Source organism: Gallus gallus, chromosome 19 (genome assembly GCF_016699485.2).
Source record: "Gallus gallus isolate bGalGal1 chromosome 19, bGalGal1.mat.broiler.GRCg7b, whole genome shotgun sequence".
Taxonomy (NCBI): Eukaryota; Metazoa; Chordata; class Aves; order Galliformes; family Phasianidae; genus Gallus; species Gallus gallus.
Window position 1 is genome coordinate 3,707,772 of NC_052550.1, and position 12,605 is coordinate 3,720,376.

General features: G+C 37.8%; 1 protein-coding gene across 1 annotated transcript in view; it reads left to right on the forward strand.

Annotated features, from left to right (window-relative positions):
* The window catches only part of ZZEF1 (zinc finger ZZ-type and EF-hand domain containing 1), a 54,145-nt gene that overhangs the window by 14,091 nt on the left and 27,449 nt on the right, over positions 1-12,605 (forward strand). Inside the window, exons 12-27 of the mRNA NM_001389530.3 lie at positions 288-399; positions 1,054-1,269; positions 2,123-2,223; positions 2,555-2,724; positions 3,604-3,737; positions 4,007-4,077; positions 4,484-4,598; positions 5,206-5,365; positions 5,908-6,029; positions 6,116-6,226; positions 6,676-6,842; positions 7,537-7,618; positions 8,239-8,440; positions 9,801-9,949; positions 10,232-10,472; positions 12,034-12,113. Of these exons, the coding sequence (NP_001376459.3) occupies positions 288-399; positions 1,054-1,269; positions 2,123-2,223; positions 2,555-2,724; positions 3,604-3,737; positions 4,007-4,077; positions 4,484-4,598; positions 5,206-5,365; positions 5,908-6,029; positions 6,116-6,226; positions 6,676-6,842; positions 7,537-7,618; positions 8,239-8,440; positions 9,801-9,949; positions 10,232-10,472; positions 12,034-12,113 (2,233 nt within the window). The remainder of the gene's footprint in view (positions 1-287; positions 400-1,053; positions 1,270-2,122; positions 2,224-2,554; positions 2,725-3,603; positions 3,738-4,006; positions 4,078-4,483; positions 4,599-5,205; positions 5,366-5,907; positions 6,030-6,115; positions 6,227-6,675; positions 6,843-7,536; positions 7,619-8,238; positions 8,441-9,800; positions 9,950-10,231; positions 10,473-12,033; positions 12,114-12,605) is intronic.

Genomic DNA, 12,605 nt, shown 5'->3' on the forward strand with positions numbered 1-12,605 from the left:
TTTGCAATGGCACCTGAGCTACTGAGAATTGCTCCAAATGACTTAATAACGATACGTTATTTTGTGGTCTTAATGAGCCTCAGTTTGATGTGTTTGAGGAAATACATACACAGCTGTTGATTTCAACCTCTTGATTTAAAAACCCGTTTAGGTTTCTTTAGGTGTGAAAGTTTGTTTCCTCTGTCTCTTCTTTGCAGCCATAACATGCTAACAATATTTGGTGGCGTATCTACCACTTTGCAGTTCCTTTAGTCTTCACAAAGTGTGTTCTGTTCTTCTGTGTATAGGAGTGGTAGTTCCTCGGATGAGTTGGGAGATGATGATCCCATTGGCTGGTTTGAAGTGGAAGAAGAGTGGGATGAGGTGGATGTCAGAATGCAGCAATGCAGAGTTGCCCAAGTAAGAAACCATGAGTATCCATTGCTTGCTCACAGTGAGCAGAAGTTTCTCTCTGGGCTTTGTTGTTATATGTATGAATTAAACATAATTGTTTGTGCAAGGTGAGCTCTTCTGAGTAGGAGTAAAAGCCAAATGGCTTCTTGCTGAAAGAATGGTTTGACTTTTGTTCTCCGAGTTATTTTTCTCTGTATGCACACCTATATAGCTGTAGTTAAATGATGCTTCAGGGTTTAAGTTAATGCAAAACTGTGATAATGCACAGATAAGTAGTTTTATGATGAATAAGTTTTTTGAACAATATGATTATTGCTTTATTTTAGTACCTTCAGTTACCTATTTTATATTTAATTCTACTTCTATTTATTAAAATATGATACTTTTTCCACCTGCAGAAGTGCTGTAACTATAGAGCCCAGGAAGTAATAATAAATTAACTAACTTTGTAGATGCGTGCAGAGGTCACAGAACCATCACTGTGATTTCTTGAGATTCCAGGCTCATTGCTTTTAATTTGGAGGATGGCTGGCAGGGAACAATGCTTGCCTCTCTCCTGACCCACAGTCTTCTCACATATGTGCACTGACGCCTTGTAAAAGCCAAGTTTTGTCTTAACTTTTAAAACCAAACTTTGTGCTGTGTTTTACATCCTTCTAGTACTTAATGATTAAGTTCCTGTGCACAAGACAAGACACAGCAGAACGGCTTGGAGTGCAGGGCCTGAATGTACTTGGGTATCTCCGGCCTATGCGAGAGGAGCCCAGCAGGAGCATGCACTGCTTGCAGTGCAGGAAGACAGATGATGAGACAGTTTGTGGCACAACTCTTCTCCTGAAGACACTTCATTTCATCCAGCAGCTTGCACAGGACCTGGTATTTTTGCTTCTTTGTTGTGTTTAAGCATGTATTTTCCTTGCTGAAAGTAATAAGGCTATGCTATCAGTGATAATGAATAGATGGAACCGTAATAATTATTAGAACCATGTTTTGGAAGAAAAAGTGAGACATTACATTGTGTTACATTGTGTGCTGAAGTTTACTGGTGATGTGCTTACTTTGACCCTGAAGAGAGTTAAAAAAACATCTTTGAGCACCAATTCTGAAATAGCAATGCTAAATAAAATAGATGGAAGAGAAGGATGATGCACTGTTTATTGGAGTGTAACTGTTTCTGAAGCAGACATTGAAAAGGGATGTGGAGTGGTAGCTAGGTTAGTTGTATAAATTATAACGTCCTCTTTTATTGGAAGTAATTCTGTTAGTCTCTAAGGTGAGACATATAAAGTTCATAGGTGTGGCTGGTATGCACTGATTTGAGTCACCATGATGTGTCCTCTGTCAAGGATCCGAGTCAAAATAATGTTTTATTCGTACAGTGATTGATTCAGTGCCTTTTCAGCTCAGATTCAGAACTTTGGGCATTTTGTCTGTTACTTAATTTCAGTCAAATTAGAAAGAGACACAGACTCTTGTTGGGTATGGCAGGACAGGGATGGTATGCAAGGCATGGCAAGAGGAAAGATTCCCTCTTTGTAGCTCTGTAAAGGGGAAGATTTTAGCCAAAATCATCAGAATAGCTCTGAATGTGAAAGAAAACTTAGAATGGAATTCATGATGGATGCAAAAGTAGAGCAAACAAGGCTGTGTTACCAGTGCTTGGAAATCTGCTTCTTGTAAATGTGTTCTGTATGGAGTTAAAATTCTGCATTTTCTTTGCCTTTTTAAGGTTCAACAGAAGGAGAGTGGATTAAAATGCAAGTCATATTTAGATTTCACAGACCTTGATTTACAGCTGTTCTGGAACTTTTACAATAAACTTCACCAAAAGTAAGTTGCATCAGTGTTGTGTGACAGAGCACTGTGTATACATATAATTAAAATATACTTAATTTATTATTTTTTTTCCCCTCAAGTAAATCGTTTACATAAATAACGTTATCTTTCTTCTGCCATGTGTGTTTTTATCTATAATGTTGCAGACAAGATTGAGATGTAGATAAATTTAGCTGATAGCTGTACTTTTTTTGGCTATGCCAAAATAATATTGTATCTTATAATAATAGTGTATCTATCTGAGCTGATAGCATTATTTATTTTCTATAAAAGGAGCTTCTCCTTTTCTAGGTTTTGCTACTGTTTGTTTTATGTTTTATTACAGCCCAAGGGAAGAGTGCATCTTTGCTCAAACACTACTATTGCAACTGCTCCAGAGCTGTTTCTCTGTATTCACTGGAGACAATAAAACTTCTAAACCTCAAGAAACTCTTCAGGGCAGAACACCTGGTCACACAAAAGCTGCAGAAGATCTTTATAGACACCTGTGTGAAGGTAATTTACATTAACTATATTAACTCTTCTGGCTTACAAGTGTGTTGAAATAGTTAGAATTTGGGAAAATACATTATTTCTAAAGACTAAGCCAGCTCTTCATTCCTTTTTTTTTTTTTTTTTCTTCTTCAGGTAAGTGTGCACTAATTAGTCTACCAAAATGAACTTTTCCTTGACTCTCTGAAGTGGCTTTATAGATTTTCTTATAACATGCCTGGAAGAAGCTGCAATAGAAAACTTCTAATGACCCTGCCACCTCCTTGAACCAGGAGGGAGTGTGATACTTTAGCTGTAATGATGCTGAAGTTCATTTAATTCGATATTTCATATCTAAATACATATATATAAACATACGTATATAAACATATATAAAGGAGCCTGTAAACATATATAAAGGAGCCTTAGAAGGAGCCTGTAATGTTCATGTAAACATGAAAGAATCTGGAGCCAGTGAAAAGAATGGCAACTACACATTAAATTTCATTGGAAACAGGATTGAACCCTCGTTATTTAATTATATGTTTTTTGCTAATTAGCTGACAATCTCTTGAAAAGCAAGGTAGAGAAACAAGTTGACACAGAATTTGTCACATCTTGAATGCTTTATTAGCTGTGATGGTTGTCAAGCCTTAATGTTCCTGGAATTAATTTATTCAACAAGTAAACATCTCCTTTGAGAAATCATTCTTGATGAAAGTCAAAATGTTTTCCCCCATTTTCTACGAGTATAGTATGAGATTGCAAAGACTTGAAGTTGTGCAAAGACACATTTGTGTCTTTGTGCATTAAAATTGTGCATTAAAGACACAATTGAATTAAATGTGTTTAATGAAATACTAATTTAAACTTCACCATTTTCTTTCCTTTTTGTATGAGCAGTGGTGGATATGGGGGACACTAACTTCATGCCAGTGAAAATGCTGAAGCAGGAAGTTAAGAACACCTTACTCAGCGGAGCAGCAATCTTTTTCCCAGACAGACAAACGAGGAGAAACCAGCTCTTTGCCATGATGGTAAACTATTAAATGAGAAATAGGTTGTTTACTGCCTGTTTTCGTTATGCAGAAAGCAGCAATCTGAGCTCTTGTTGTCACATATTACATATATACTTTATTCCATTAAACTAAAAATGGTTTTTCCTTTGCTTCTTTTTACCATCCTCCCCCCTTGTAGCTCTACTGCTTTTATGCTGCCAAAAATGAATAGTGAAGTACAGAAATGATAATTCTTCCTCATAGAGGAGAGATGGTTCACATCATAAAAATAAATCTTTTTCTTCTAGAAAAACATCACAGAGCAAGAACATAAGCAGTCTGTACATCTTGCCTTCAGATCCTTGTGTACCCACTTCAGGTAAGGGTCTTGAAACTGAAAATAATTGTCTGATACCTCTCACCTGGAGGAGAATACTGCAGTTAAGATATTTATTAACTGTACTAAATGTATATATAAAATATCCAAGATAACTGTTGATGCTGAAATCACAGAATGCTGCTCATGGGTTTTTGCTGGCCTATCATTTATTTCATTATTTTTAAGGGACTGTTTGGGTTCTTTGTTCATCATGGTGGTATAATCAGTTTGGATTTGTGAGGACCCTTTTCATGAGAACCTTCTTTTTATTTTAATAGTAGTAGTGGTGCAGTAGGATCTCTCCAGGTTAATCCTCATCATAAGGATAACTAAATTTGTATTTTGTAACTATGTAACTTGATTGGTTTTTTTTTTGTTTGTTAGTAAAAAGGTCTTTGTTTTGTAGTGATCAAGATCCGGGTGGACTCTTATTATTACCAGAGAAGGGAGTTTCTGCCAATTTCGACATAAGTGAAGTGCTGTCAGTCATGGATACCCTTCTACTGGTGGCAGCAAGAGAGGTAAGTGTTTTTGCACTGTTCTTACTTCTTTGCTGGGATTTCTGTCTGTGTTCATACTCAAGCTGCATGCAGAAGATGTATTCTGAAAGAAACTTGTTTTCTCATGCTTCTGGATAAAGCTATTAATGTCTGTTGAGGTGTGTAGGGTTGGGTCTTCCAACCAACTGAAGTGTTTTCCTTTCACAATTAATATTTCATAATAGGAAGGTAAGTGATGAATAAGGTAAGGGTGGGTTTTTGGTATCATTTAAGAGAATATATGTCATCCTATGAATGCTAGGAAACAGAAATAGTCATCCCATGCTGTGAGGTTAGAATTGGTCATGCACCCAGGGGAGGTGTAAATTTACATATGCAGGAAAAGTGTGCTGAGAATATAGAAGCAGCTTCACATGAATCACTCTACTTAAAATTGTGATTTATCAAAACAAAATACATTACTTGCTTCATGGAGTTACACAGCTTTGTGATAATAGATGCTATTCACCAGTTGTGTTTAATCTTTTATTTGGGAAGAGTGGGCCGATAATGTCAGTCATGGTTAACTTAGTACACAATGTGTCATTCTGCAGCAGAAGAGATACCCTTTTGTTCTGTTATTTTTCAGTGTGAAATGATGATGCTGGATGTTGCGCAGCAGGAGAGCGGCACAGTCCTGTCTTCCCTATTCTGGTCTGTTCAGGGCAGCCTCCTTTCATGGTGCTACCTGCAGCTTAAGGGGAGCGATAGCTCAGCCAAGGATCTTGCTGTAGAAATACTAAAGAACTGTAAGTGATGGGGTTGAATACAGAGCTAAAGGTGGCATAATGCAGGACTTTTCAATGTGATTTAACAAATAGCATAGGAAGGGTCCACCAGCTGTTGCCTGTAATCTCTCGTGGAAGGAATTTCAGGCAATATGATATGGTGATATGCCTGTGATATGATGAAGAATTTTAGGTGTACTGATAAAATTACGTTGGAAGAATCTTCAGAAAACGCTCCAGTATGTTTGGAGACTAAACTGTTGAAAGAAAGAAAATGCTTTTACAGACATTCATTTGAACACTTTGGCTTTTTTATATGCCCTTTATTTTGATAAACTCTGTTGTAGTCTGTATTTTCCTAGATGTTTGTGTTAGCTGGAAGAAAGGAATTACTTAGAGGTGTTCTACTACAGCATCTTTCAAAAGTGTCTTTATTCTAATGCAGCATTGCACTGTGGAATAATTAACTGGGCCAAGTATTCAATGGAAATGTGATGTCTGAAATTTTATGTAAAATCACTTCTTGTTTGTTATTTGTTTCTTTTTTTTCCCCCTCTCTCTAGATGTGGGCCAGTTCCTGACAAATGTCAGAATGATTTTGCAATCACTTCTATCCCAATATAGTGGCAAAACAATAGTAGAAAAAATAAGTAATTCTGTATTTGCTATGGCAACTCGTCAGCTGGTAAGTGAATATTGGAGCTCTGTACTATACGTGGGTAGCGTGGCTATTGTTATGTGTGTTTTAATGACAGCTGTGTTTTCCTCTAGGTCATCTTCTTGTTGGATTTTTGCACTTTAGACATTCCATATTGTACTCTGCTACAGGAATTCAGCACTTTGGTAGAACCACTGAAAAAGCTTTGTAGTGAGCCTCATAAGGTAACTAAAGACACAGTTCCAACCTGTGAGCATCTACTTCTTCCAAATTTTGTTAATGCTTTTGAACACTTTGCTTAATTGGAACTCTTGTCAGTTCTTCTGATGTTATAAAAGTGATCTTTTTAATGCTTATTTTAAAGTATGTGTGCATAAATGCTGTTTAATTGTACCACAATTATGCAGTGCTTTACAAAACACAAAATAAACCAAAGAAGTACAGCAAAACAAAAGGTAAATTGCAAGAAAGGCATAGGAAACTCAGCTCTGTTGTTGAGAATTTTGAAAGGACATAGAAAACATTTATAAGTAATGGAATGTCCTATTATAGATGAAGAACTGGAAATACCTCTTCTGATATGGAAGTTGTGTGTACATCTGGCAACTTCAATGAATAGACACAATCTAGTGTGATTTTCTTTTTTTTAATGCTTTACATTTTCATTATGCAGATGGAAATTGAAAGCTGGCAGCAAGAACAGCCTGTCGTATTGCGAACGTGGACAGTGGAATCTCCTCATAACTATGAAAATAATTGCCATGAGGTCTCAGTCTTCCTGTGCCATGGGGCATCTTACTTTGAGGTGGAATTTGATGAAAAATGTGAAACTGAAAGGAGGTAATTTAATCTTGTGCAGTGCTGAATTCTAATAGCTGTATGAGGATTCCAATATGCATTTGCAGAGGATGAAGTCATGCTCCACTGTGCAAGGAATGCTTCTCTCGCTCCAAGAGTGCCATTTCAATTTCTTCATTGTCCTGCTTACCATGCAGGGTGTTATTCTGAATGTCTTAATCTTGTGCTGAAAGGCACCTCTCCTCACAATTGAGCAGGCAAGCTGTTTCTATTACTCTCTGAATCTTGCTTGCTTTGACCTATCTTGTAATGTTGCATTGACCACTACAACTTAGAAAGTTTCTAACTGTGGTATTTATTTCACCATCTTTAGGCAAAACTGCTGTGTTTTTCATTTATATTTTTGCTTTTTTTGGGTTGTTTTTTCTTTTTTTTGTAACATACCAGGTTACTGTTGTCTTAAGACATATGCCAGATGTTAAAATTGGTACCCGTTACCAATTCTGAAGGGTTGGGAAAGTTCTACAGGAGAGCAAGTCTGTGTTTGCTGAAACAATTGCACTGAAGCATGAAATAAATTCCCTAGCAGTCACATGAAGCAATGGAACTGTACTTCTGTAAGGTGTGGTGGGGTATTTGGACTCTGAGGTGATGGACTTGTGAAAATCCGAACAGAAATGTTTTCCCCAAGAATTTACATAGTAAATTTGGAAGTAACCAACTGTACTTTTCACAGGTATGATTACCTGGAGTTTACTGACGCCAGGGGTGCAAAAACTCGTTATGATACAAAGGTTGGCACTGAGAAGTGGCCCAAGGTGAGCACCTTTAAAATTCTGAACCAAATAATAATTCAAATCTTTGGAAATTCTTGTGATTGTCGTGGAAAAGCTGCTGTCTAAAATCACGTCTGCTTGTGTGATTAGTCCCCATCAAGGATGGGGGCAAGAGTGGGGAAGAAATTCTGTAATGATGCAAGTAAAGGAGCGAATGAGTAAAGAATCCTGGTTTCTTCCTGTAATCAAAGATGCAATTCATCATAATTGAAAGTAATAATCATATTTAATTACAATTAACTACATGGGTAAAATTTGTCCTTTGGCACTGTGCCCTTGCAATTTTTAGCATGAGATGAGCTTGATGCTTCCTGTGGCTACTCCCTTTCTCTGATGACGCCTGCTGAAATGGGATGCTTCTGTATTGTTGTATTATGGCATCAACTTCAAAAGCTCAATCATCTATAATATGTCATATTGAGATATCGATTAAGAAATCTTGCTGGCTTATACTATGGGTTTCTCGTTCATGTGGTGGGGAAATTAAATCCATTATGCAGAAAACAATATTGAAAAACCGCAGTTGCTGAAGGAAATTCATTACCCTGATACGTCTTCCTGTCATGTACATTTGGCAAAATGACTGTTTTGTTGCTCTGTAGAAAGTGACCTTTAAGGCTGGCCCACGGCTGCAGTTTCTCTTTCACTCTGACAGCAGTAATAATGAGTGGGGCTACAAGTTCACCGTCACTGCTTACGGCCTCCCCGATGTCGCCGTTTCTTGGGGCTTGGATTTACAGCTTCTAGTGTGCCGGCTGATGGGGCGCTTGGCTTCCCGAAGCATGGCCCTGAAATCTCAACGAGGTGAGTGCACATCACAGCTCCTGAGCTTGTGGTGCCACGTGGTACCTTCCCTTTTACAGTTGTTTCCTAGCGCTGTGATTCAACGCATTGCTGGAGGTAAAGTGGAGCCAGAAAACTGGGAAAAAGAAATACAGAGCATAGAACAGAAATTTCAGTGATTTAAAATGTTTAATGTGAACATCTGGCGTTGATTTTAAATTTGAATTCACTAACTAAGATTAACTCCAGAAGTAGAGCACGCATAGGGTCTGGGCCTCTGGTGGGGCCATGCCTCAAGTACTGTATTAGGCCATTGGCTACAAGAAGGACACTGGAGTGTGCCCAGAGAAGGGCAGTGGAGCTGTGAAGAGCCTGGAGCACAAGTCTGATGGGGAGTGACTGAGGGAACTGGGATTGTTCAGTCTGGAGAAGGCTCAGGGGAGACCTTACTGCTCTCTACATCTGCCTGAAAGGAGGTTGTGGCGATGTGGGGTTCAGCCTCTGCTCCCTGTAACTGTGATAGGATGAGAAGTGATGGCCTCAAGTTGCACCAGAGGAGGTTCAGGTCAGATACTAGAAAAAAATTCTTCTCAAAAAGAGCAGTGATGCAGTGGCACAGCTGCACAGGGAGGTGGTGGGATCACTGCCTGGAGATGTGGTCAGTGGGCATGGTGGGGGTAGGCTGGAGTTGGACTTTGTAATCTTAGTGGTCTTTTCCAACCTTAATGCTTCTGTGATTCTAAGATAACAGTATGTGAGATGGATGCCATAAGTAAAAATAGATGTAGTTGTTTATTCTTTCATTTGAAAACCAGACCATTTCTAGCTAGCTTCCAAAACCTGAATTATTTTACCATTTTGAAGAAATGAAATGTGGTTAAAGAGTTCTGCTGCAATCAAGTAGTCCTTACTTACCTAGGAATATCAGGCGTGTGCTTACCTATGAACCTAGGAAACTAATTGATTTGTTCTTACCATGGACTCATTTACTCCTTTGTAATATGAGCATGCTTACATCTAGCAGATTATTACATGTATTCAGTAGGAGAAGAAAAAAAACTCTTAAACTGTCTTGGAAATTGGTGGATTTCTGTGCTTGTAGGTAAAGCAAAAATGTTCAAGTGAAAGTCCGTTCATAATGTGAGATACTGTCGCTGCAATGTAAGATACTGATGCTGTCATTGAAGAAAGGGTACATCTAAGGGTACATCTGCACCATATGAGAGAAATGGAAGTTGGAGAATGTTTTTCATTTGCTTGTTCAGTCATTTGATTTTTTTTTTTTAATCCTGTGAATGTTTAACTTTTATGAACCAATGAAAATAATATAAATGAACACAACTGCTTAGTAACAGAAGTGTCTGTTCTGAATTTCTTGCAGAGCTAGGTAGTGAAGCAGATTTGCCCCCTTTGAAAGTAACATCAGTTCTTAATTCTCCATTGTGGAAACCTGTCTTCAGGCATCAGATGTGTCCTGAGGCAGAGCCAGGAGCCAGTGAAACCAGCAGAGGACACCAAGATAAAAAAGAGGTACTTAGGTCACTGCTTTTGTTTCATTGGCTTGAAATCTTTATGTATCATACAGCTTCATCTGGACTTAAACAAGAATGCATGGGCTATTTATGCTGTGGTGCTACAGTTGTTACCACTTGCATCAGATGTTTTAAATATCGAAGAGAGAAACTGTTGTTCTGAGCCCTTCTATTAGTTTCCAACTTGCAGTCTTACAGTGCAAATTGGCCTACAGTAGAAACAATCCACAACAATTTTTCACACCATATTAAAGTAAATGTGTTCTGATGTTCCTTTCAGGCTAGGAGCTCTCACCAGGATGACTGCCGTAACTTTCTGATCGACTTTGCCAGATCAGATCCTGCCCAGGATTTCAGTGGGCAAAAATCCGAACTTTTCAAAGGACTTGTACAGACATGCAGAAAACAGACCCCAAAAACAGATACAGTTGCTGGTTCTACTGTTGATCGAGCTGTGAACTCAACGTTTGCTGCTTTGGTGTATCTCACTCCAGCTTTATATGAGAAGCTTCAGAAATATGGTAACTCTAACATTAGACTATCTTAATAATGAAGAATTAATGTTTGTGAGAGGCTGGCTTATAGTTCAGGTTATAAGCTTTGAAAAAATCAGTTTGGTGTGATGACTTTTAGAAAGATGTTTTGTCCTGTACAAGGAAGTCATCCTTTATGCAGAGTAGGTAAGCCTTAACTCTGGAGTGTGTGCTTTATTAATATATACCTTTGTCTTCAGAACTTTGAACAAATATTAATAGCCATTCAAAAGTACTGATGAAGCCTTACTACAAAGGCACATCAAGAGAGTAGTGATTTCCTCTGTGTGGCTCCCAGTGGTGAGCAGTTCTTAAATCATTTTGTATCTCCTGGTGCATTTTCTGAAAAGCTAGCATCAACTTGCACAGATTTTTAAGTCTTGGTTGTTGGGGAGGTGTGAATTACCTCCCAGTATGTCATACTCTGGAAATTGACTTTGGCATCTTCAGAACATATTCATTTAGTTATTTAAAATAAAGGGAAATATATTGCTTGTAACTTGCATAACGTACCTTATTACAATTTTTATATTTTAGTAGATAAAATGAACAACTTCTTAATTTACCCCATGTTTCCTTCAAGCTCATAGATATACTTAAAGTATTGGATAATAAGATGTTATTTGGTTTTGAAGGTTTTCATTGTAGAAGAATCTAAGCACCTTCATTTCCTGTCACAACCTTCAGGCTAAACGTCTTCCTTTGTGAGCTTTAAAGTTGTGTGTAAAAATGATTGACATAAAGACTGACTCAATGAGTCAAGGGGTTACTGCCTTCAGTCATTTTGTCTGTCTGACATTTGATATAATTTTCTGAGTAAGACTGAAAGCTGGTAACTCAGGAGTATTTTAATGAGCGGGTAGGATATCTGTCCTACTGTTAATAGGGTCATCTGTCTTAGTCTTGTTGGGGCAGACCAGCTTCTGGACCCAGGCTGACATAGGCCATGCCAATTATGGACTGTTGGTGCTGTAAAGAAGAGGGAAAAATAAAGTAGAAGTTGATTAATAGGAGAAAGGAAACCCTTAGCAGGAATATCTCTTTCTCCATAGCATTTATCAGGCTAGTTTTGATGGAAACTATTTTGTCATGTTTAATTTTTGTAAGCTGATCTTGAAAGTCTATTCCAGAAATCTGTGGCATTTAAAAAAAGAGAAAGAAGATAAAGCTCTGCAGATGTATTTAATTGAGTTAATACCAAGCAGTTTTGATCGTTCTCATATCAGTTTGCCTTAGTAATATCTGCATGTATAGGGTGAAGTTTTTATTTTCCATGAATGCAGGCATCAATTTTGGAAGAGATGAGAAAGATATTTGTAATTTAACTTTGCAAATAGCTCTGTCAAGGTGCAGTTAATGTATTCAAGGTGCAGTTAATGTATTCAAGGTGCAGGAAAGTTGGCAGGCTTTATTTGTTATTTTTCTTACAGGCATCATTCCAGATAATCACTAAGAGACAAAGGTTCTAGCATAATTTTTTAGTTAAGTAGTCACGTTATATAAGAAGGGAGCTGTAAATAAACAGGACTCTTCTTTCTCTCATTTCCAGTCAACAGTGGAGGCAAGGTGCCTTTGAGTGATGAGTTTGCACAAGTATATTCCCTGGCTGATTCAATTAGAATATGGATGGTAAGATCGCTCAGGAGGATATCTATTAATGTTGTTTACCTTAATGTATTGCAGTGCACTGTTATGGAGTTGTGTGGAGCCATGTTTTCTATTAGATTCTAGGTCAAATATTTTCACTTGGGAAGAACATATAGCCTTTCATAAGCTTTGAACTTAAATATTTAAATGCATTCCTACATTCCTCTCCTTCTCAGCTCCAGATGTTTGATCACGAGTGTTTAGGACTGAATTGCACTCAAAATCAATTATCTTTGTTATGTTTCAGGAGCTTTGTGTGTTGGTAGTTAGGAAGGTTCTTGCATAACAGCGAGAGGTCTTTGGAGGTGTGGTGTAGAAATAAACATCTTAAACGTTATTTCTCACCATTCCGCAGCCCTTACAGAAAAGGAAATAATTGCATCTTTGACAAGCAAGTAACTGGCTGCAGTTCAGTGTATGTTCTTTGCACATAGCGTTCTCTAGAACATAAGGCTCATGTCAAGAGCCTATGTC